This window comes from Tauraco erythrolophus, chromosome 2 (genome assembly GCF_009769465.1).
Source record: "Tauraco erythrolophus isolate bTauEry1 chromosome 2, bTauEry1.pri, whole genome shotgun sequence".
Taxonomy (NCBI): Eukaryota; Metazoa; Chordata; class Aves; order Musophagiformes; family Musophagidae; genus Tauraco; species Tauraco erythrolophus.
In genome coordinates, this window is record NC_141466.1 from 114,962,548 (window position 1) to 114,988,097 (window position 25,550).

Here is a 25,550-nt window from a genome sequence, read left to right on the forward strand (position 1 = left end):
TTTTTTGTGTGTCTGACTGGTTTTCAAATACAGGCACTAGGTCAGTAGCACAGCAACCGTCTGATGGCTTATCTATAAAATATACTTACTTAATGCCCTATGTGCAGGCAAAAGACATGGTTAGCTCCTTGGAATGCCACAAAACGTGCTCTGAAAATCTTGGCGTGTCTTGCCTTCATTGTATGGCTTCATGTGATGTATTACAATTTTCATAATCAGGTGTATCTGCTGTAAGGGTAGGGCAGCCAGCATCCCATAGACGCAAAGAGGAAGAAGCTTACTGCATGAACAAACATTGTATTTGCAAGATCCAAGAGGGAATAGGCTTCAGGACTGCCCGTGCGCTGCTCAGAAAATATGGTGCATGCTTTCTTTAACACAGCTGGGAGTTGAGCTGGCAGGTCTTCATCGTGCTGCACCTCAAACCTACCAATCCTCATGTAGGCCTTGTTCATAGGTGCGCTGAAGTTAGCAGCAGCATAGATAAATTCATGTAGAATGGAACTAGGGTCTTATTCAAGCAGAAAAGCTGTTGACAGTTGTAAGACATCAACTTAAGCAAGCATATCGAGGCTTGCCAACCCTGCTCAAATGGTTGTCGTTTCTGAGTCAGTTGTACTTAACCCTTAAACTGCAGATTACAGAAAGATGACCTGTCTGCATCTTTTTGCTCTAGTCTATAGCCTCACAGATTATATTGTCACTGACAGGATTTGTTAATGACTTAGGACTTTAAACCATGGTTAGTGATTTAGAGCATTTCACATCTCAAATGGTCACCCTGAAATGTCACATGAGCTCCTGTATTCTGGAGCAGAGGGATCTGGGAAAATTGATCCTAACAAAGCACAGTGCGTGTTTGTTGTTTGAGCACCAAACAGGCAAAAGAACCAGATTCTCCCTGTTGCACTAATCTTAAAATGCAGAAAGAGCAAGAAATGATGCGTTAGAAAATTCTCTGGAATAAAGTACACAGAATACAGTGCTTCTTTGGCTTAAGTTTTGTTTGGTTCACTTCTGTTGGATATCTCGGTTCATATAGCAAAGCGCATCTGGTTTTGCGCTCTTGATATATTCATGTTCCCCTTCTTTAGGAAATACATTCTACCTTGTTTTTCTTCCCTTTTGTGACAAAGGCATATGCAGGTTCTGAATATTTTAAGACCTTGTTCTGCCATGGACCAGCAAGAGTGAGTGTTTTTCATAATCCACCTGACACAGGAATCAGTATGAATGATTTCCCAGTATGTGTATATTTTTTTTGTGTGTATACAACAGTGCAAATAATTAAACTTGCCATCGGGGGAGAAGCTGCCATGTATTTCATCTGCTCACATGCCATCCCACCTCCGTCACTCCCCTTGGCACTTAAAAGGCATCCGGACGCATCCAGCATTGCAGCTGTCGGTAATAAAGAGTGAAGGAGTTTGGCAAGGGTTTTGTCTCTTGCCTTTTCATATAGTGTAAAAGCTTCTCTTCTCAATGAGCCCCGGGTGGCTTCAAATTCTATTTTACTGGAACAATCTGTCTGTGAGCAGAATAATTTAATTCCACTTTTCAGCACAACACAAGAGGAGAAAGGAGATATTCCCCCCCCTACACACTTATTCCTCCAGTAGGTGCCAACAAACCTTCTTATAGTGAAATTATAGTCAGAAAAGAGATTGTGAAAATACCATAATTCTGTCCTGGGTTTATTCACCCTCAATCACATCCCGATTGAACTGGCTCAAGTTCAGGCACTAAAAGATGAGTTTTCTTCTATCTGTCACTGCTGACAGCTCCACCTGGCACGTCACAACCAGGACAACTGAAATCCCACTGACAAAACTCACTCACGATTCATGTGGCAAAGGGACCTCAGCAAGTATCTGCGAATTAGACCCGTTTACTCTTCTACAGTCAGAGCAAGCCATAAACCTGCCCTCCCTCTTGTATTTGATCCAGCTCACATGCTCCTTTAGATATCTGCTTGCTCTCCTTGCATGTTCACTTATGTAGTGGCTAGTTCTGACAGCTGATTCCGTTACCCTAGAGAGATGCAGCTCAGATTCACATCCTGCACCAATATATGTTAACGATGGAGGCTGTCCTTACGCCTGTCACTTCACATCTTTCCTCCTGCTTGTGTGCTGTGTCTTCCCCAGTATCAACATGCCTAGCTGAGCTGAACTCCTGAGGTTGAGACTGAATGTGCTGCCCTGGCTACTCAGCTCGCTCACCTCTCCTGGGTGAGCAGGGCTTACCCCTGCTTTGTGCACAGGACTTTGATACAAAGGCCACGTGCTGCAAGCCCTGAGAGCAACAAGGAGGCCAGCAGACGTCCCCAGTTTGCTGATCTTGACTCTACTCTCTCCTCTTCCTGCTACGTGGGAGTTCTGGGGCACTACTAGACCTGCTGTTTACTGAAGCTATTGTTTGTTCCTCTTATCCCTTAGTTTGCTTTTACTTTATTCAGTCATGTTAGACAACTACACCCACCACAGCAAATGCTGACACCCGGCTTTTTAGCCTGAGGTGTACATGGGAATTAATTACTTCGGCCTCGGCATGAGGAGCATTACTTGCTGCAGCACTGTTTACCAGGCTGGAGGATTTTGGGTTTTGGCCAGAATGTCCATGGAACCAGGATTCAATCCTGATAAGGAAACAGTCAAGCAGTCCACAGTGGGTACGAGCCACAAAGAGTTTGCTATTGCTTCGGGCTTGTTTGTTTTATCCCTCAGCCTGGCTGTTTAATCTTCCACTGTGATAGACTGGCAATGGAGATGACTGAACAGCCTGAGAAGATGACTGCTAACACCCTGGAGGCTTGTGGGGTGGCCCGGGCCAAACACCTTCCCTGCTGAGGTTCTGGGCAGCTGTTTGTAGTAGTGCTGACACTAGCACTTACGGACTCCAGAGCCTGGATGATCTTTGGCATATATATTGCTGCTAAGGGCAGGACAAGTGCGACCCTCTATCTTTGTGCTCTCCCCAGCTTGAGGTTGGTCACCGGGAGCATACTGGGCTGCTAGCAGGCTGTGCTCCCCTGGCATTTCCCATGCCCTGTGGGAGGCTCATTAACTCAGAAGGGGAAAAATCAGTCAGACCTACTCTGTACTGCCCCACGTTCAATCAACAGATGTGAAAAGGGTAAAAATGCATGCAGGAGATACAGTAATAAACACAGCCCATATTTTCCCACGCATGTTTGGAATTGGCCCTAATGTGCCTTGCATTTTGTGTATGGCTTTGTATTGCACTTTGCTCCTGGTTTGTTTTAAGCAGCTTTATATTTTCATTTTCTTTGTTCTTCAGTGCTTTGGAAAGTCAGAGCTCTTAGTTTGTAATGCTGGCCTTTGTTCTCAACCAGTTCAGTTAGTTTTTCTCTTTCTTTTTGTTGTTTTATTAAATCTTGGCTAGAGTATCCTAACTTCAAAGAATCTCTCTTGTTTGCAGTCCAGACAGTCTTTGTTATCTTTTTCATGTTGCACATTCAGGAGAGTCTGTTGCCTATTGACCTCATTAACTGTGTCTTTAAAACTCAATTTATGTGGTAGAGGGAAACTGTGGCACTTCTACTAAATCTTGGGGGAATGCAGAAGTGGTACACATAGTCCATGAAGAGATACTCCATTACCCTGAAATAGCCAGAAAGGGGAGACGCAACAAAAAGCTCAGGAAATGCTTCAGGAACCAGAGTCACAGTAATCAAGGGTGAAAATCTTTTAACCCACACGTAAAAGTTCATTGGAAACAAAACACGTGTAATTGAGCATAGGAAAGCATATGAAGTGCGAAGAATTAATCCAAACAGTGGCTTGGTTTGAAAGCAGAATTTATGGAGCTTGAGCAATAAAGCACAGCATTATTCACCCCTTCTCTTCACACTGTGATTCCCCTCCTCTGAGTAGGAACCAGTTGGCCTGCATAAGGCTGACAGGTCAGAGGATCGTGGGGTGGTGAGACATTTCCTCATTTTGAAGAAGAAATCCATATGCATGTCATCAGTACCTGTACTGCTGTCTGGGAATCTGAGAAACCACACTGCAATTAGAGTCTAAGGGAAGTGCTGTCATCTCAGACACCACCCATGGCACAACCAAATTGCTTTGCCACAGTTGATAGCCCCGAGGTGTGCACAGTTTCCAGACTATAATGGCCACCTACTTCTCAGTACTTTGCAAAGATGTCAGAGAGCTGACACCAGTCTTGCAAATGTCCAGGGAATGCTCTTGCCTTCATGTGAAAGGTGGAGAGTCAATTCTGGCCCTCCACATCTGGACAACGAGGCAATCCCATCTCCCTCCGTCCCAGCCTTGTTGCTGAATAAGTACAGACATTGACTTGCTTTTCATTCCGTTTTTCAGAGATGCTCCCTGCTGTCTGCACCCTCAGGCTTTGAAGGATGCTGTGGTGCCTGTAGATCGTAAGAGTCATACCTGTGTCTTCCCAAAGTGTTTCAGCTTCTGTCATAAGTAGATGGAAGAGCAGGTCCAGGACTACTGCGTTCTGTGAGGACTTGGTACAGTGTGTAGCTGCCTGGGCAGCAGTAGTTTTTATCTACCCTGCGAGATTTCATTTTGTGGTGGATTATGACTATTACTTCTCTTTGAAAGTCACTACAGAAACATGAACAGTCTGGAGACTGATTTTTTAGAAAGGCCATGCTTTGCACAGCGCAAGGGAATCTGTGATAGACCCTAGTGCCATAACTGAGAAGTAAAAACATGCAAGCAGTTTTGGTGTAGACTATGATAGAGAACAACAACAAAGGTGGTGTTGCCTGGATGGTGATGAACTTGAAATTAGCCTTAAATGTTATCACATGCATCTCCACAAAAGAAAGTGACTCTGCAAGAGGGACTAATTGTGATTGGGAACCAGATTATTTTGTTTCTCTGTTAGATCTTGGGTCAAATGTTTTAAAGGGTATAGTTGTGCTGAAAAACAGTAAAACAGATTCCTGTGATAGTAAAAGAGCTTTGTGCTTTTGGCTATGTTTAAAATAATGAAAATCTTTTTCTGATGCTATTTTGACATTTCAACTAGCTTGTTTTTTAAAGCCACCATTATGTTATATAAGTAAGTACTAAACTGAGCCAGACTTCTTTTGAGCCTGAAATTATTTTTTACATGTAAACATATTCTCCCTAGAAAATAAATATAATGTGTTGATGTAAAACAATAGTCGAAGTTTGCTCTCTCATTCAGATTTGTAGATATAAAGATGTTTTCATGCTCTGAGGTTATTAATTCAGTTCTCTTTTCTATGCACAAGTGTTGTATTTTTTTAAAGCATGTAAGTCAATAATATAATTCATTCTTTGAGCGCATTTTGAGCCCCATGCTGACACCTGCAGAGCATGTCTCTTTTTCTCCTCTATTCCTTGAGCTTTAAATAACTTAGAAGGGTACATGATAATAACATGGACTCAGAACATTTATGAGCATGAAAAATGCAACATAGATATGCCTCTAGCACAGCCTTTCATGTGCTTTATTTTGCAGAATGTTGTTAGCATCCTTTTTTTAATTTCAAAGTGTTGTTTTTAAAATCTGTACAGCTTATTCACTGTTATCTGTCTTTATCTTTTCTTGCGTCCTTTGCCACCTGCCTTCTGTGTCATTGGATTGGTGGATCTATAACATCTGAAATTTCTTGAAGGCCTGGTCACTCCACAGTACTCTGGCAGCAAGATTATGACCTCTTTCTTTCTCTTTTGTTGTTGTCTTTGTTTTTATGTTTGTTTGTTTCCTGAAATGAAGGTGCTTTTATTAGGTTCTTCATTTTGTAAAAGTAAACATAAGTAAGAAATAATGTGAGAATAAATAGCATGAGAATCTGTTCATATAAAATACAATCTTCTCTTGCCTGCATAGGTATTTTAAAGCTACCTGATAAGATTAGTTAATTATCATTTTATCATAAGGTTTTTGCTTGCATATCTGAGTCCTAACCAAAAGCAGAAGTGTCAGCAGGCTGATCGTGCACAGCTGTTGATCTGGCCAAAAAAACAGGAACAAGACCTTTTGGTCACCTTTCGTATGAATAAAAGTCCAAGTCTAAATTGCTAATCAGTCCAAATAGATGTCTTTCTTGCACGATTGTGTGCAACCATTTCTCATTTCTAGTAAGAAAAAGAATATTGCCAATGTGATCAACTTCATGCCTCAAATATAGTTCATATTAATGTATAAAACTTACTGAGACTTGGCAAAAGTGTCTGCAGCTATTGCCTAATTCTGTGTAAACTGTATTCCAGCTTGCAGCTTCAGTTTCTATTCAATGATGAGGTGTTTTCCAATCTCCTTTAATGCCTGACTTACGTTTACTGGGTCAGTGCATTCACATCTGAAAACAACTTACTACTGTTTCCTGTCCAGTGAAGAAGACCCAGGAAAAGAGTTATGTTTTTCAGAAAAATAGGTGTCTGTATTTCAAGAATCCACAACTCCTGATCTGGAAAATTTTGAGCAAATCCTTTTAGCAAGTGTTATAGGTGGAGGTCAAGGGTCAGGGGCATGAGAACTAAGTGATATGCTGTCTCAAAGATGTAAGCCTGCGGTGCAGAGTTGGGGTGTGGATAGCAAGAGAGCCACCATACTGCAGTTCCTTGGGAGCAGGACACCTGTAGGCTCTTCTCCGTCTTCTTAAAAGTACCTTACTTCAAGCCCTGTTTGAAGCATGTTTATCTTTTCCCTTTTCCTTTATTTACTTGTGCTAAAGATGGACAACGTAACTTTTCCTGCCAGGTAGGACCATAATGCTAATAATGAGGGGCACTGCCACTCCGAAAGGGAGGAATAAGAAACAGCAACTCTCCAGAGTGCCACTGAGGAATGTTTTGTTTATGCTGCTGTGAGCGTGTGTCATTGGTCCTCAGTCAGACATCCAGTTCATACTGGAATGTTTCTAGCCATTAAAGTAGACTTACAGGTGTGAGCAGGCCCAAACTTCACCCAAAAGGTTCTAGGTGTTTTATTTCTTTTATGCATAAGGAAGTAAAATGCAAGTCTTGGTTCTCAGGTGGTCTTGAAATTATGCAGCTTGTGTCAGAAAATCTACCCTCCTTGTTTTTCTTCACCTCTCTGTTAAACCTGCCAAGCCCTGTTGATATTGATAAGGATCAGTTTTTTCTTCTTTCTTGGATGAATCAAGTCTCCTGTTTGTCAGTTCAGAAATTCCACAAACTCAGAGGCTAAGGGGATTCTCATAAGGCATCTTTCCAGATGGTGCTTGCAGTACAGTGCGTGTGGCCATCTGACCCAAGTTTTGCCTCAATATGCTGTGCATTTATCATGGGCTCTCTCTCCCTTTAATTTTTCCTAAATCAGTTTAGAACGTTTGTTTACTGGGTTTGAGTATGAACAGCGAATCACCAGCTATGGTGGGTTCTAAAGCCAGCTAGCAGGGTGCTGTTGAGCCAATGTCTACCTGCAATGTTTCATTGATTTCTCAGTGAGGTTTCTAGCTTCTGAGTATTTTGCTGCTGGTTTAACCCAGAGGGAGATGTTTGATGTATAATGTTAGGCGTATACCACCAACAGCCCAGATTCAGATTTTTCCGAATGTGCCACTGTACTACTTACAGGATGCATCATGTATGTAGTACCATCTGCCATCATTGATGCCGTATTCTGTAAAACGAATGCCAGCCCCATTCGGAAGTCTTTACTATGGCATCCAGCTCATCATCTGCTCTGGTTCACTTCAGCAGGTGTGAAAAGACCTGGACTGCCCTGCTGTGAAGCTTGGAAACCATGGAAATCACAGCCAAAAATGCCCATTTGGCCACAGTGCCAGTCGATTCACTCAGAGCCAGTTCATTAGAGTCTGCATATTGCACTTTGCCAATGAGCTGATCTCCCTCGTCTAATGCCAACTACGTCTTTCCTTCAAACAGCTGACATGTGTGCAAAGGCATCCATTCCAATTCATCAATTGCTTCAGCTTTTGCTCTAGTGTTACGTTAATAGCTATCAAAGGCTCGTTCTTTTCTCACTTCTGACTGTGTAGATGTTGCCTCTTACTATCTGGCAGGTCTCCAGAAGAGGCAGAGGTCTGAAAGCTCCTGCATAGTAGGAGCTTCAGGGCTTTACCTCTCAAATTTTGAAATGGCACAGTGAAGTTGCTCAAACTTGCTTGTATTAGAAATTTCACATAGTGCATTACAGTAGAGTTAGCGTTAGAGTCCTAAAAGTGCTTCATATATGGACTCTCAGTAAGAGGAGTTGCTTTGCCTGCTATAGATTGAGTGCTTTAAATGTCCACTGGCATTCCAAAGTTATTTAAAAAAAAAAAAAAAAAGTTTAGTTGTGATCAGTGTTCTCAAGGGAAATTACTTAACTGGGTCTGAAAGGTATTCTAATGATATTTAAGGGAGAGCAATCTCTACTGTAATTTCAGTAGTCTCACTTCATAGGCATTTGAAAGTATAAAATTCCCAGCAGGTTATTTAATCTTGGTTGTCACACGACATTAAGACCATGTACTCACTAAGAGTTAGGAGTGGCCATGCCAATACCAAGTGTGACACCATTAGCCTCCTGTACCATAAAGCTTTGTCAGCAGCCTCTTCCACCAGTGTTGGTTCTAGTGAACTCGTGGATATGAGCCCAGCCCTTCTTTAGCTGCCTCCCTTTGTGTCTTATCTGAAGCAGTTCTTTGTAATCCTGCTCAGCTCTGCTTTTTCTCTCTGATGTCTGCGAGGTGAAAATCCTTACAATTCATCCTGTGGTTTCCACTGTCTGATGTTACGGAAACAGACATGGGACTCCACAAGTCCTTTCCCAAGATTGGGATGAGAGTGAGCTGGTAGTCAGAACTTGAGCAGTGACTTGTCCCTGGAAGTGCTGTGGTCTGGTAGGCCCCAGTGATGGTTTGCTAAACTACTGAAAGCGTGTGCGTCAGTCTGGAACATCTGTGGCCAAAATGAGGTAATAAGATAGATTTGTGGACCCATACTGCATATCATTTGTATACCTTATCAATGCTTGTGTCATACACACTAGCAGTTCAACAGACCCAGGAATGATTCCAGGCAAGTGCAGTGATTTCTGGACTGGAGAGAGAGAAGAACCACATCTAGATTTTTTTGGTCTCTATCATAGTTTTGCAACGTAGTCAAAGTCACTGCTATTTTTATAACTTTGAAGACAGGCAGATGAACTGCACTGTTTACTTAAATTCAGTACTGATAATTAATATAATGGGTACCCAGAATTTTGTTTCACCTGCCCTAAAATTGTGAGCGTAAGCTAGGAATAGTAGCAACACTCCTATCGTTTCAACTCCTATATCTGACTTATCTGTCAGGACAGACTTACACCATGAGACAGGAACGGCAAGCAAAATCTAGCAGTTGTGTTTTATGTTGAGAAATGGTTATGAATATTCTGTATCATCAAAGCAAGAAAGTAAGTAATGTTATCAGGTGTTCCTGTGTAAAATATAAATTTAATTCCTAGTCTCCTGGCTTAGGTGTTGGCTTTGAAGTGTTAAAAAACAGAGGGCTATGGTTTGACATGAATGGATGCTAGATACTGTGCTGAACACTTTCTTGTGTCCAAAAATCCATCATTAATGTAGCTTTAATAAACTCGTTCCTTCAGCATTCTCACTCCTACTGGTTATTGAGATGAGACCCAGCTCCTGCCTGTAATATATATGTGTATTTTACTTATGCTCTTTATCAAAAAAGACCTAGCTCTTCTTCTTCTTCCCAAGAAAATTGGAACACTATATTCATATAATATGGATTCTGAGACTACCCTGATGTAAAAGAGTTTGGTTTTGTTTTCATACATTGAGGGAGAGAAAGTCCTAAGATGAGAAAACTACATTAAATAATTTTACGTACAGGGATAAATGCATAGGAATGGAATCAGTTACATTAAATGTAACAAAAATTTTAGAAAACCAGTTCCCTAAGGTATTTTAATTAATAAAAACCCTAATTATTACTGAACTTTAATTGGAAAGTCTGTAGAAACTTGGAAAGAGGTAAGGAAAAAACGATTTTTGAAAAGAATATCTGGGAGATGAGGACGTGATTACTAGTGATGCCTGCTTATTGCAGCTGTTCTCCCTGTGGTTTTGCTGCTGCTAGAATGTAAAAGTTTGTTGCTGAAAAAGTTGTTAGTCTTAACTTGAATCTCTTAGGTGGCATTGTAGGGGAGTGTGGTCTTTGTACTTTGTACTAGCTTATCCCTTTAAAATTATGGACACGTACATGAAAGCTAAAACAGATGTTTTGGACTCAACTTTACCACAAAGAAAGGCCAGTGCTTCCAATATCAAATAGCATATATACTAAGTATTACAGGCTTCCACACCTGTGGAGTTTTCTAAAGGGATTACATGAACATAAGGGAGGGAGAATTTACTTTTTGATGATTAGAAAACAAAGAAATAAAAGAAGAGTTGTGAATTTTGTTAACTTTTGGATGATGTTTCTGATGTTTAACCTCATATGTTCTCTTTCTTCTAGCTACGAATGTCATGGCTCATCCATGGTGTCTTGCTGGGAAATATATCCCTGGTGGTGGTCGAGAACAAGACAGGAAAGGAACAGAGCCGGACATTCTGGCATTCAGATAACAGCGAAGGTTTGGGAATATGGCAGTGGATGATTGTACCTCTCCCAGATATAATGGATAGGTATGAGTCTTCTCATTGTTCTCCTTCATGGTGATCAGTCATTTCATCACTAGCTACCTGGCAATGAAAATGGCCAGCATCGCTCCTGGAAGTGGTTCCCTCAGGGAGAGGAAGCACTTTGTCCCTGGGAGGTATCCTGTTACAAGCAGGGAATGAGAATAACTGAGTAGTTAGAGCAAAGCACCCAGTTTTAGAACTCTTGAGTGGTAGTCTTGGTTCACAAACTGGGCCACTGGGTGGCCTGCAACAAGGTGCCTGAACTTCTCTGTCTCCATTTCACTGACTGGAAATAATCATTCTCCTCACATACTGTTTCATGTAGCATGTTTGATCCTCTTATGTGGTTTGCTAGAGTTGGATGTGAGCTCCGTAGTTGATTTTTTTTTTTCTGGATATCAAAGTCCCCAGTGTTCAGTGTGTCTAGATCTGAGGATGAAAGAGATGGGAGAAGAACCTGCTGAAAATCAGACCAGGATGCATCTGAACACCTTTGTGTTAGCTGTAGCAGGAGGCTCAGCGTAATAAAAGGACTGTCTCGCTTATGGCTGTACCCTGGCTTTAGGCATAAAAGGTTTATCTGGTAGCATATGCTTAATCTGGTAGCATGTGCTTATTTAAAGAGTGTTGTTTTAGCTGTTGCTTACTAGTCAGCTTTAAGGGAATACTCTGTTGTTCATTGTTTACTTTTTGTGTGTGCTCTGGCTTATGCTGTTTATAGAGAAGACACAGACAGACTTCACCTCCTGCTGCCCTGGCCCTTAGGCTGTATGATGCATCTACAATCTGTGTCATGAGCACTGGTGTCCTTTGTCTTTTTGGAAATCTGTCCCCTAAAAATAATGGATTTCATTAAGGGATAGTTTGCCTCATAAGAAGTTTGAACAAACATTGTATGAATATATCTTTTATCTTGCTGGCTCTTGGCGATGCACGTAGGCTGCAAATACAAGGACACTGCCAACGCTTCGATCCTGAATGTATAATTAATACGTGTGCGTCAAAGATTTAAAAAATACCAGCATTAGGCTTATTGTGCAGTCACTGCTGAAGCACCATTTGTAAAAATACCTGGTTGCTTCGTTCCCTTCAGCTGTGTTTCCTTTGAAGAATGGTGTATTTTGCCATTATTATTTATGTGATTTATTTTCTAATGTTACCAGGGGAATGTTTTGTACTTGAATTATTCTGTACTCTTATACTATTGCTTTCCTTTAAATTCTCTCTGGATGCACAGTCAGGCAGAGAATACTTTGATCTTAGGAGCCAGGCTAGCAGTGGTTCGTGTGGAATCACAGATCCAACCGATACACGGTGCTGACTATTGTGTATAAGGTGCTGACACTCTTACTTCCCCATTACTTACGGAGAAAGACAGCTGGTTCACTGAGGGAGGGGAGTTTGTTGGAGGTTAAGACATAAGCAAGGAAAAACGTGAAGTTTTGGTGTCTGTTGAAAAGTTCTTGTTTATTGTCCTTGTCCTTGTTTATTCACAGAAAGTGCACTATTTTAGTGATTTTTTTTTTTTTTCTAAGATTGATTTAGTTGAAACCAGTCCTTTCAGGGAAGCAGTAAATCTGTGAGACTTGGAAATACTGCAGGCATCTATCTCACCATCTTGTAACCTGTTTCGTAGGAAATCTGGACTGATGTAGAAATTATGAAGGAGCCCTGTGGAAGTGTACACCGAAATGATACTAGGAGACTGCAGTATATATACCTTAGAGATACATGACAGTTTTATTGAACTGTAAGAAGCATTTAATTGATGTGAACACAGTGCTGGTGCTGCTGAAAGCTTGCTGTGTCTGTCATTTTCTAATTGTTTCCTATGTTAGTAGCTATGAGAGTCTGTGTTAGAGTAAGCATCATATTCCAGATATTCCTATAGAAGGAGCTGAAACTTTAAATCACCTCACAGAAGTAAAGTTCTTGAATAAAGCACACCAGCATACCGGTTCCACACAAAATAAAAGCACATTCCATTGTGACTGGGAAGCTGAATGGAAAGCATTATTAAGAACAAGGTAATATGCTCTAAAACTGCTCAAAAGCATGCTTGTTCAAAAGCTGCTTAGCCACAATTTCCATGTTTGGCTTCTAGCACTTCAAAGAATCATTAGGAAGATTTCCAAGAAATTAGATCAGCTCTATCTTTAGGAACAGACATTTCTTAAATGTTTGATATCCCTCAGGCTGTTAGGAGAAATTGTATTTTGGCAGAAATCACAGCTAGAACATTTCAGGTGATTTGGCAGGAACAGAGAGTAGGGAGGAGTATGACAAAGAAGCTCAGTTGGGACTGAGGGATGTTAGATCTCTAGCACTGCGTTAGCCAAGGCAGCCCTGGACACATGCTTAATTTCCCAGAGTACAATGAGGAGAGGATTGTCTTCTTTCCTCCATTCAATCCTTAGGAAAGCATCCAGTTGAAATTTCACCCTGTGTGAGGTCTTACCTTTTCCGTGTGGACTTTAAAGAGACTGAAGTCCTGGCTTTTTACATCTTCCCAAAGTTATCTGTCCTTCCTTGTTCTGAAGATGTTGATAAAACAGTCTTGAGAGTCAGCTCATGTGGTGTGGAGGATAACAGAGCTGTAACCCAATTCCAAATACTCAATATCATTCTGTGAATGAGGGAGGAAGAGCAAAGGGCCTGGTGAACAATATGCCATCCTTCTACAATTAAAGAAGCCAATTATGGACAAGAGCTCCTCGAACTGTCGGATGAACATGTTGTGTTTACCAGACACAAAAGGCAAAGTCTCCAGAGGTGCTGTATTTTACCTTGCCACTTAAACACGCTCAGCATGAACTGACAATCCGGCCCCCATGGAGCCGCCTACCCCTCCCTGAAGGACATGTTGTCTGCAAATCAGATAATCTGCACAGATGAGTGAAAGCTGGAGAACTGGTCGGTATTACTTACTGGAATTTACACGTTAATGCAGGGCTGAAGTATTCCGGGTTGAGAGTAGTGTAGAGAAGTCTGTTACTGTAAAAGTGTTGTATTTGATGGAAAATTACTATTTATTTTCCAATGATAAGTGATGAGTTTGTTGAGAATTGTTCTTTTTTAACTTCACAGAAATGCAAGTAGGAAACAGAGTCTTGAAAGCTCTGTTGTAGTTGATAGTTTGGGCTTGCTTTTTTTATACATCTGGTTTTAGTTAGTAAGTTAATGTGAGTTTAAAGTTTAATAATGAAATAGTCATGGGAATGTGACAGCAAGAGCAAACAGAAAACTATGTAATTGAAGATGAGTGATTTGTGTAGTTAATAATTAGAGATTCTGTTACTTTAACAGTATGGTTAAGGGATATCACACAGATAAAATAAAAGCATGTATAACAGTGATTCTCTGGAGCTTGCTGTAGGCTGATGCTTATTATCACCAACCCATCTAGAAACTGTTTTGCTAGGCAGTGTAAAAGGTGGAAAAGGATTAGCTCTAACAGGCTGAAGCCTGGCTGGGAAAAAATTGCTTTAAGAAACAAATTCTAATTCTCTTGATTTCTGCTCCCTTGGTGAAGCTGAGGCCAGTCACGTCGAGTGACATGTAGACTAAATGTTCTGTGGGTCCGCCTACCACTTGGCTGGAGTTGCCTGGAATTGTTCTCCCCATGAGCCAGCCCAGCCCAGCTCTGGTCTTTTAAGGCCTATATCTCTACTAAACCTATCCTTTTCTTTAAAGAATTGACTGTAACTTCTATGAGAGGAACATTTTTTCAAATGGCAAGTATCAAAAACAGCCTGTCCAACCTCAGTACAGTCTTCTGATAGAAGATTGTGTAGAAATACAAAAGGAATGTAAATGTGTCTACTGTTTAGAAAGGTTTCGTTGACTTCTCCTTCTTAAGTTTGGGGTTTTTTGGCATTGCAAAGTCTGAATTTGTAGCCAGTCTTAAGTAGTAGTGGCCAGATGGTGGAAGGAGGAGTGAGACAAGGTGTTTATTTGAGGTCCTTAGAAACTAAATTTTTAGTCATAAGTAACAGCATCATTTGCCTTGTCATCGATAGCAAGACTAGACTCTGTGTCCTTTTAACAGGGCAGCATGTTCAGAAAGTAAAAAACAATTTTCTTTTGGTCCCATTGTGCTCAGAGAGCTTCAAAGTTATTTTCATGCTGATGACCTTCTCCTGAACACAGACTGAAGAATTTACTGTGTTGGAACAGAAAAATGTGACTTACCTGGAAGGCCAGATATGGGTGTGATCTTCCTGAGGAAGAAAGCAAAAAAGTCTACAAACTTAAGTTACCCCAGAAGGTAATATTCTGTTGCAACAAGTCGAGATTCATGTCCGGATGATTTCTTTGTTTAAACTGGCTTCTTTACCTATTCCAGTGTTGCTGACTCACTGGACTTTTATAAACTACACTGGTCCTCATCAGTTTTTCATCTGCATATCAAAGTGGGATTCCCTTTCAGTCCTCGGGAGTGAGAGCCTTTGCTCTGTCTGACTCTTTCAGAAGCTCTGATCTCAATGGCAGTCAAAGCAACTGGGGAACCTTTCACTCATCGCTGCAGTAAAGAGCAGCAAAAAGAAGTCTCAGTCATACCACTCTGCTGTGTTTCTACCAGCTGTGGCTGAGCATTCTCCTTGTCTAGTAATTTCTTCTTGCGTTGCTCTGTCTCTCCCTAACATTGCTTTCAGATTTTCTTACTAATATGTTTCTGGGCATCAGGTTTCCCATCAAGGAAGAAAAAGGAAGGTTCTTGGCAACATTTTGTACCCAGACACCTGTTTGTCTCCTGTTATTCCTGAATTTTCTTCCTCTTCTGCTATGAAGAAACAGGGACCCTCCATGCAAGCTAGACATATTTCTCCCTACACATTACCACATATATTCATCGGTCACATCTACACACAGATCTCTTTTTTCTTTCTTCTTATATCCATCCAATAAGCCCAGCCTCTGTTGCTCAGATGTGGTCCCACTTTACTTTGTTGAAAACAGAGTGAGACTTTAATGCCCGTATCACTGCTTTTCTGCTCTGTAGGATTAACTATGTCTGCTACTGTCCTCCTTTTGATATAGAGTTATTCTGCTGATGGCTGTTCTCTTCATCTAAAAAAGGGAGTTTTGGTGACAATGTGTGCAGAGTACCTGTGACAGATTTTGTATGTGACTATATTCAACATGGTTGCCTTTAATAACACCTTTGAATCTCAGCTTTTATTATTGGCTATTAAGTAACTTCCTGCATGGCAATTCTGTCACTGTAACTGAGTTTGGTTAACATACTTATATTTCTCCAAATAATCTCATTCCACCTAAGTATGTCTTTTATCCCAAATAGTAAGTATTCCTTTGTGAAGTGAGCTAACAATGCACCATTTGTAACAGAGAAGTTAATGGGAACCTGAATGTAATAAGGGTTAGTGACCTGAAACTTCTCCATTTCGTAAGTACTTCGGTCTCAAGCAGGTTCAGCCGTAATTATTTTTGCTAGGTAGAGAGAGAAATCAGTTCCATCAGAGGCAAAACATTACAAGTTATGAAATGGGATCTGTACGTACAGGCACGCTGTGATTGTGTCACTGCATGGGGGATTGAGTACAGAGGAGATTAACATTCAATCTTGGTTAATAATCCCTATCTTTATGATAAAAAGAAAAAAAATTATTATGAGCCTTTGTAAAATAATGGCATGAGGACAGCTGCCTGAGTCTGGCTAATGGAAACCTGAACTGTCTGTATGAGCCAGGGACAATATTTAGGTGAAATTCAGAGTTGTTACTGAAGGGAGGGAGCTGCAGAATTTGCACAGAATCAGCTTTCTGAGGTCTTCAATTCAAGGAGAATGTTTTTGATATCCCTCCAGACAGAAGAGGATGTAATACACTCAACAGCTAAGATTTCTGTGCAATGAAAACCGAAGGATAGGTAACGTACGCAAAATGGTTTGTCTTCATAGAGGCTATACCAACATAGCTATAGATGTATTTTCATATTTTTAGCTCTATATTTCCCTCTGTAAATAAACCCCAGCTATTTTGGGAGGAACTAGTCTTCTCTTAGCATCAAGAAAAAAAATAAGCAGAAAGAACCAACTGAAGAGAAAATCCAGGATGATGTGATGAAGCTCAAATACTGATCACAATGAAATTAAACCCAATATTCAAAGATTCTGAGGAATGGGGAAGGTTACAGCCCAGAAATGTTGATGTTCTCCTGTTTCTGTTAAATTTAGAATCATAGAATCATAGAATGGTTAGAGTTGGAAGGGACCTCAAAGATCATCTAGTTCCAACCCCCAGGCCATGGGCAGGGACACCCTCCACCACACCAGGTTGCCAAAAGCCTCATCCAGCCTGGCCTTGAACACTTCCAGGGATGGGGCATCTACAACTTCTCTGGGCAACCTATTCCAGTGCCTCACCACCCTCTGAGTGAAAATTTTCTTACTTATATCCAATCTAAATCTCTCCTCTTTCAGTTTAAATCCATTGCCCCTTGTCCAATCACTACATGCCCTTGTAAAAAGTCCCTCTCCAGCTATCCTGTAGGCCCCCTTTAAGTACTGGAAGGCTGCTATAAGATCGCCTCCTCTTCTCCAGACTGAACAGCCCCAACTCTCTCAGCCTGTCTTCATAGCAGAGGTGTTCCAGCCCTTGGATCATCTTTGTGGCCCTCCTCTGGACCTGCTCCAGCAGCTCCATGTCCTTCTTGTGTTGGAGACTCCAGAGCTGAACACAGTATTCCAGGTGGGGTCTCACGAGAGCAGAGTAGAGGGGCAGAATCACCTCCCTCGACCTGCTGGCCACACTTCTTTTGATGCAGCCCAGGATACGGTTGGCTTTCTGGGCTGCCAGCACACATTGCCGGCTCATACTGAGCTTTTCATCCACCAGCACTCCCAAGTCCTTTTCGTCAGGGCTGCTCACGATCCATTCTCTGTCCAGCCCGTACTTGTGCTTGGGATTGCCCCGACCCACGTGCAGGACCTTGCACTTGGCCTTGTTGAACTTCATGAGGTTCTCACAGGCCCATCTCTCCAGCCTGTCAAGGTCCCTCTGGATGGCATCCCTTCCCTCCAGCGTGTCCACAACACCACACAACTTGGTGTCATGAAAAAATTAAGCATAGTTTCCAGGAGGTTTTACTCCATGATCTTGCCAGGTACAGAGGTGAGACTGACTAGTGAGTTTGAGTATGCTTGGTCCTACTTGTCAAGGAACTGTTCATCTGGATTCAGATTTCACAGGTTGGGCCAGAGAAACAAACCAAAAAAAGGTTATTTGTTATGCCCTTTTGCCATTTCTTATCTGTGACTCTGAAATATTTAATCAGTAGTCACCCTTGAATGGTTTTTGAATTTATGTAAAACTTGTATCCTTCAGACAGCCAAGCTGATGTTACCCAAAGGGGAGATTTGAATTAAGGTGTTTTTTTTGTCCTGTCCTGATACAGCATTTCCTGTCTGCCTCAAACAGATATATATATATATTAAAAAAAAAAAGGCCTTAATATGAATTGCATTCATGACTCAACATGACACTCAGCTCTGCAGGATGTAACTTGTACTTCCCAATTGCCATACATCTAAGGAACCTTTTTTCTAGCTGTGCTCTTGGGGTCAGGTAGAATGAAAGAAGAGACAGATAAGAAGTAATTTCCACCAGTCCTTGAGTAAAAATTTTTCTAATATCCAAGCCATTAAAGCCTTTTGTAGCAGCCATATTGTCATTCCTATGAAGATTCCTGTGAAGAAATCTAGCTTACAAACATGGATTTACGTGATGAGCATTTGGACTCCATGTGATGAAGTTGGTGGGCTTTATTAAGCAACAAAGTCACAACAAACTTGCCAGCGCTAATTTGTTGCACCTCTGTACTTGCCTTCAGGAATACTCTTTCAGGACCATCCAGCACAGCATCTGTGTTTGCAGTGAATGTCTGTACAGTGCTGTGGAGCAGTACCTGTGCTGTATAGGTGCCAGGTGAAGTACTGGATGTACAGTTAGCATACCCCACTTTCATCTGTGCAAAAATGTAGGGGAGACGTTGTCACCTCCAGCGTGATACTGAGTTACTGCGAGAACATGCGCTTCTGGCGCTTCGGTATCAGCTTTCACCAAAGTCAGAGGGAGTTGTTTCGTTGATTTCAGGGATCAAACAGAAAGAAAAAAAAAAAAAAAAAGGAAGGGGCAAGGGAACAAGATTGTCTGTGGGGTTTTTTCCGTCTCACTGATCTGTGACATTTCCATCTTCAGTTTTGATTAAGTTTCCCTTAATTAGCCCATTAAGCTAAAACCACCAAAGCTAATGACTGAAATGTTGGTTAACTGATGATCTTGTTTCAATGGAACTTGAAAGACATCATATTTCTAAATTAATAGTGGCATTAAACTGGAGAAGAAAAAAAGATGAACTATTTGTTGCAGAAATGCTGGTCTCAAGAGAAGATTTGTACTGAAGCTGCACTCATGTTAGAAAAAAAAAAAACAACAACAGATTAATAGACAACCAGAGCAGCACTGATGGTCCTAACAGTGTTTGACATTCACATGATTCTTCTATTTTGAAGGCATTTCTGTCATTTTTTTTCATCCCTGGTGATCTTCAGGAAACTTATCAAGTGTTCTGGTCCCAGCGCTCCTGCAGGTGAAATCAGCAAGGCTGTCTCTTAACTTGAATGAACTGTGAATAAAAGTAAAACACAACCTATTGTGTTTTTGTATGCACGTTAGATGGCACTCACTTCCATGAAAGAAATACTGGTTTGTATCATGCCTTTCTGTTCTTAGGGGCTGAACGGTTGGTAATTCTCATATGAACAAACCTTCATCGTCTGCAGAGGGTGACATGAGCAGTACATCAAAGAATAACACCTCGGGGCGTGAAGCTTAGGTTCTGCCAAGGAAATTGCCTAAAGCTATTTTCAGAAGTGTTTAGTTGCCAGGCACAACGAAGATGCATAGTAGTCTTTGCAGAAGTAACTGTCTCTTCTTTTATGCGACCTGAGCTGAAGTCTGCAGAAGTGGAGGGAAAAGCTGACGTGGAGGACCATGTCTAAGAACTGCTTATTTGTCTTTGTATTTCATTTCCCAGCCTCAGTTTAGCACCTTGCAAACATAAGTACACATCAAAATGCCCACATCTCCAAGTGGCATTTAGTGTGCACCCCCAGGAAACAGGCTAAAGATCAAACGTGTCAGAAACTCAGTTCCAGTCGTCCTTTCAAAGCAGCACCAAGGTTCACTGTGTGCAGGGCATTTGAATTCAGGCCCAGCCAACTGAAAGTTGTGTAGCTGAATCCATTTCCACCTTACCTCTTCCTGGAGGTTTCAGCAGCACACAACAGGGAGGGAGAAGCTTCTGCTGAGCTACGGCCTGTAGTTTACAGCCCAAGGTAGGTCCAGGTTCTCCATAACACACCAGACTGTGACCTGTGGTGGTTCAGGACCTGTTTCACATACAGCTCAGTCATTTCTGCTGCTGGCACAGTAATTTTCAGGAAAAAGTAGATCAGAGCACACTTTGTCTGTCCAACAGCTTTTGTTTAAGACTCACATGGCATGTCTCAAACCGAACAGCTTATGTTTATGCTAGAGCTTGTAATTTCATTTGAAGTGTTGTGAGATGTCAGCTGTGGAGCAAATGGGGGGAGGAGGCAGGAGGAGAACAGATGTACTTGGAAGCCAGTTTAACATCCAAGAATTTTATATTCCTTCCAGTTCTCCTCCTAGACATACCCACAATGGATTTCAGGTATACTAGCTAAGAACCATGAGGCTTCTGGCATTGCCAGCCTGCAGTTGCACTTTGTATGGATTGAGAAGGCTAAAGATACACTATTGTGATCTTCAGATTTGTTTGGATGGAGCTGCTCCTTTAGAGCTGATAAAGATGGATCATTTAGCAAGGAACATTATGTCTTGATGTTTGGAGATTCCTTTGATGCTAGGAATGCTCCTCCTTCACCATATCCATGGTTCTTTGTGTCGATCACCTGCTCTTTCGTAGCAGCTGTTCATGTCTCTAGAACATAAAAGTCCATTTTAGAAAAGTCTCTCTATAGAGTGAGGAATTTCAGTATTGAAACATCATTGTTTTATTTACCAGAAATAAAGAAGGAGGAACATAGTTACTGTATCAACTCTTTTCTATTGTTAAGGGTCTGTGTTCTGTTCTAAACTCTTTGCACTTTTCAGGGACTGCCATGATCTTTTCCTGTTTGAAGTTTTTGCTTTGGTTGGGGTCAGCTTTTCTGACTGTGTCCCCACCTGTAGCTTAGCAAGAACACCAGTTACAGAAGACGACGACCCTTCAATCTAGATATCCTCAAAAGACACATATATCCCTAGAGTCTGCTTTAGCTTATGCCGGACCTCACTGTCATCACTGGTGGTGAAAGCTGCACTGTACGCAACATGGCAGCTGGTTATGTTTGTTGACAGAGTCAGGTGACTGAAACAGTCACAGGAGCATGCTGTGCCAAAGTAAACGTACATAGGAGCAGAGAAGCTTCACTTGAATTTTATTTTGTGAGGTTGGTTTGTTGGTAAAGGAGAGGTAGATTGTAAAAACAGCAGGGGATAACAAGACTGATGTAAGAATACCGATAGACAAAAAGCTGAGAGAAAATATTTTAGACTCAGTACTGTGCGTAAAGGACTAGAGTCTGTGAGAAGAAAAAAATTCTGCTGGTGTTCAGATTCTTGCTGCAGTGAAGGGACAGGATTTGTACACCCTTTCCAAATAAATAGGACTGCTCCTCAAAAATACCTTGTTCTGTTACCAGTCTCTCGTCTAAACTGGAACACCTGCAAGAATTCACATTCTGGATAAACACGTATGTCTAAAAGGTAGAACAGGAACCATCAGCCGTAGATCTATGTTAAAGGGCCCCATGAATGGCTTAACTTCTGCTGGTGTAAAACATCAGGATGTAACAGAGAATGAGGTTTAAATAATATTTTGTGTTCTCTTGCAGCGTGTTCTACCGCATGTGATAGTTTCGTGTTTTTATAGTCTTGATGCAACCTCTCAGCATTGTATCTCACTTCTGGGCCATCGTGCTTTTAGAAATTGTTCTCCTTCCTAAGCAGAGTATTATGATTTTATGTGGCAGATATGCATTGGGAGAACATGAACTTGCTAAGCTAAGAGAAAATCTAAATCCATGAGTGCAATAAATTTATGTGGGGTCAATATACTGTCAGATTTGAAGTTTTGATTGTGGGTTATTTTCCTGTTGACTTGTAGTATCACTGACGGTGAATTTACAATGATCTTCTGGTAATGTGGGAGTGGCAGAACTTCCTGGCAAAAGCCAGCTGAGAGTGTGGAAGTGATTTAAGGCAAACCTGCTCAGCTTCTACGGGGAGATAATGAGTTCTGGTCTTCCTATGGAGTGCCCGGTGACAGTTCCTCTCCTTTGTGGCTGCTAGGACTGTTAGATATCCTTTGCCTCCTAGAGGGTGGATCAACACCAAATACGGTGTTGAATTGGTTTCAGCCTTTTACTGTCAATTCCTTTTAGGAACTCCAGATGTCTTCAGGAGCCCCAGCCTGCTTATTTTTCTTAACACTTTAGGGTGTAAATCACTTGTGAGAATAAAATCACCTAAGTGTCTTGATTTTTTTTTTATGCCAGAAGCCAGGAGGCTTCGTTTTCTGTCCTGACTCTCACACCCACACATACTTGCACTTGCTTCAGGTTGTATGCCTCTGGAGGGAAGAGGGGCTGTATTCTTTTTTTCACGTACAGCTCCCCTCCTCAGATCATCTTTGCTTGTTAGAGGTGAGGATGCTTTCTCTGTCAATTTAATATTTTTATATGTGAAAAGAAAAGTGGTTTTCCCCCATTCTAAAACTGCTTTAATTGCAAAGAGCTCACAGTTTCATCTCTTTAACAGAATTTAATCCCTGTTCTTCCAATCTGTGCAGGTTTTGGTTTCAGATCATCGCTTCATGGGAAGAAGGATCTGATGCCATTATTGCTTTTGACAATGTCTCCCTTAGTCTGGACTGTTATTTAACAAGTAAGTTTTCTTTTATCTGCAAGTGACTTGTCTTTTATTTGTCATGTAATTGAAATTTGGAAAGGGGTTGAAACTGTGCAGAAGGGATTGGGTGTTGTTATCTTCAAAAGACTCTTGAAACACAAAGGTATGTTTCAGAAATAACTGTGCTTTGATGGAGGAGGCCGTTCAGATGCATACCTTATTAGCGGAGCCGACCAGTGAATGGGTCCTGAGTTTGGCAGTAAATGGGTAGTAAGACATATGGTGTGGGAGAGTCAGCTTCCCGCTGAGACAGTAGCATCACCTATCTACCCAGGCTGATGCAGAAGCCAGTCTGTGATTATAGAGTTCCACATGACCTGGTTTGCTGTGTGACAGTTATCAAAATGAATGACAGTTGGACTCTGGCTAGGGAAAGACAGACACCCTGTGATTGGCACTAACTTTGCAATAACATTGGGCATAATACTCCAGTTAAATTAGAACAAGGTTATTTTATTTGGACTGACACGCATTTAAGTCTGAAGCAGAAACTAGGATCTTCTCTCTCTCCTACTCCTGGGAAAAATTTGGATTCTGATTCAGACTTTGTGATTGACTGGCCTCTAGAATATGCCCAGTCTATACCTCTGCTGCCAGATTTCACCCCATTTAGATTTTTATTGAACATTTGTGTCTGGCTCATCTTTCACAATATCATGCATAGTGAATTGCTTAATTTGTAAATGTGTTCAATGGTCTGTCACTCTATACCTCAGACCAACAACTTACATGAGGATTGCTGCTCTGAACACATGAAACTCCTGCCTTGGGTTGAACAACAGAACTTGTGTTCTTTCTTCTCCTAGGCTTGAAGCTACAACCTCTGTAGCTCTGTTCGTATCAAAAACCTCTAAGCCACTTTCTCATCCAACAGCAGTCAGAACGTTTCATCCGCCTTGTGTTATGTTAATTTGCGTTGGCTGGGGCTGTGAGTCTTTCCATTCATGCAGTGATACCCCTTGGTTTCTGTGCATAAGTACAGTGTACCCCAGGTTGCAGTATTCTAAAGAGATCTTAAAATTAGACTGTAATTAAAAAAGATTGCACATACTTTTAATGGCTAAAAGAAAAACTTTCTAACAGTTGCTAAAGAAAGACTGTATTGTGTATTTCTGCTTTGAGTCTTCGTTCACTTGCTGTTTTGCCCACCATTCATTCCTGTTTATTTTTCTTTTGTCTCAGTTCCCATAAAAGAATGGAAAGTCAATCTGCCCTTTCCTTTTAATAGTGTTATACCCTGTGACTACAAGCTCTTATCCTCAACAGAGGAACCTTCAGCCCTTAATTTAGCTTCGGTTTTGGATTACATACTGACTCAGCCACCCTCAGTGATAAACCAGTCTGTGACTTCTTGTTTTCTAGTCAGTGGAGAGAAGACACCTCGAGGTACCACTCCAGACTCAAGTGATTTGCTCACCAGTAGAGGTGGCCAGAAGAAGTTTGGATGGGAACAAAAACTTCTGGGAAATCTGCAACTCAACACTGCCCCCATTTCTGGTCCAGCAGGTAATTGCCTGGTCTGAGAAGCATTTTCAGACAGCAGAGATTTCCAGCTAGTACAGATTTCAGTTAGATGTGGCTAAATGCAATGATTCCTTTTCTTTTTTTTTTTTACCAAACCCTTTGTTCAGAGCTTTTCCCAAGTTCCTTACAAACAAAACAAGCTCTAGGAAGCAATTACCTTTAGGTGTTACCTCTAACTTGGATTTTGATTGCAAGCTGGTGAAAGAAAACCAGAGGGAGCCTCTTCTTGAAGTAAAAGGTGCTTTTAAACTGTAAGACAGGTTTGTTTGGTGTTGTGGTCATTTAAAAATAGGCAGGAATCAAAGCAAAGTGTCCAAATTGACTGAGTTCAGCATGTGGTAACCTGAACACCCATCTCTAGTCAATATATGCTTGGTTTGAAACAACGTAGCTTCGCATTTTCAGCAATATTTTCATTTTCCATTTGAAAGAGTACAGCATTGGACTTTGTTATAAAACATGATTTTTAGTTAGTTAGAAATATCAGTCTTGTATGGTCAATGTTATTTAATTCTCCCCTGTCCCCCAGCTTCCCTTTCGAGTTTAACTGTAGCAGTGTGGGCCAAAAGGATGGAAGACTTTCATTCTCTTCCCCTCACATCACTGTCTCCCAAATGTTTGTCTCTTCCCTCTCCCAGGCTTGCCCCTACATTGACGATATCTGCTTTTGGGTCTATGTGCGCATTTCTATTTCGATCAGCTTCCTTCCCTCCTCCTTGCCAGCTTCTCTTCCTGGTCTTAGGTGGCCTCAACCTCCAGCCTACCTGGGGGAGCAGGGCTGACCATGGAAATGAGGGGTGACTACAGGAAAGATGAGCACTTGCTATAACTGCCACCCTCAGTACTGTGTGCAGCCATTTCTCCTCACTTAGGGCTACCTAGTTACCTGCCAATTGGAGATACCACCCCTCCCTCTTAAGGTAGAGAACAGGAGTGTGGCTAGTACATGCTTCCTTTACTTTGGCAGTAAGCGCAGGGATTTGTTCCTGCTGCCTCCTTCTCGCCCACTCCTCCGTCTTAGAAAGACTTCTTTGAGTCTGTTCTATCCTAAGTTATGTTTCGCTTTGCTACCTGGGTTGTACTCTTGAAATACATGAACTAGTGGTGTTAGCTCTCATACCAACAGCAGCCTGGTCAGTGTGGTCAAAAGCTCCACACAGTCCTCAAAGCCTGCCTGAAAAGCTGGATGTATTAGCCTACTCTGTGCTGCTGCAGCAGGGCAGCTGCTGGTACCTGAACTCTCTTGTGAAACAGAGCTGATGATATGGTCTGCAGTGTGGGCCAAGAGTTGCAATCAAGTGGAGTTTGTTGATATTTTATGTACTGAGCATTATACAGCAAGAGAAGTGCAGGAGCACTGACAGGAG

At 41.5% G+C, this 25,550-nt stretch overlaps 1 protein-coding gene across 1 annotated transcript in view; it reads left to right on the forward strand.

The window, feature by feature from the left end:
* Positions 1-25,550, forward strand: part of ALK (ALK receptor tyrosine kinase) — a 332,439-nt gene that overhangs the window by 263,189 nt on the left and 43,700 nt on the right. Inside the window, exons 9-11 of the mRNA XM_086629993.1 lie at positions 10,476-10,645; positions 22,541-22,635; positions 24,022-24,165. Of these exons, the coding sequence (XP_086486119.1) occupies positions 10,476-10,645; positions 22,541-22,635; positions 24,022-24,165 (409 nt within the window). The remainder of the gene's footprint in view (positions 1-10,475; positions 10,646-22,540; positions 22,636-24,021; positions 24,166-25,550) is intronic.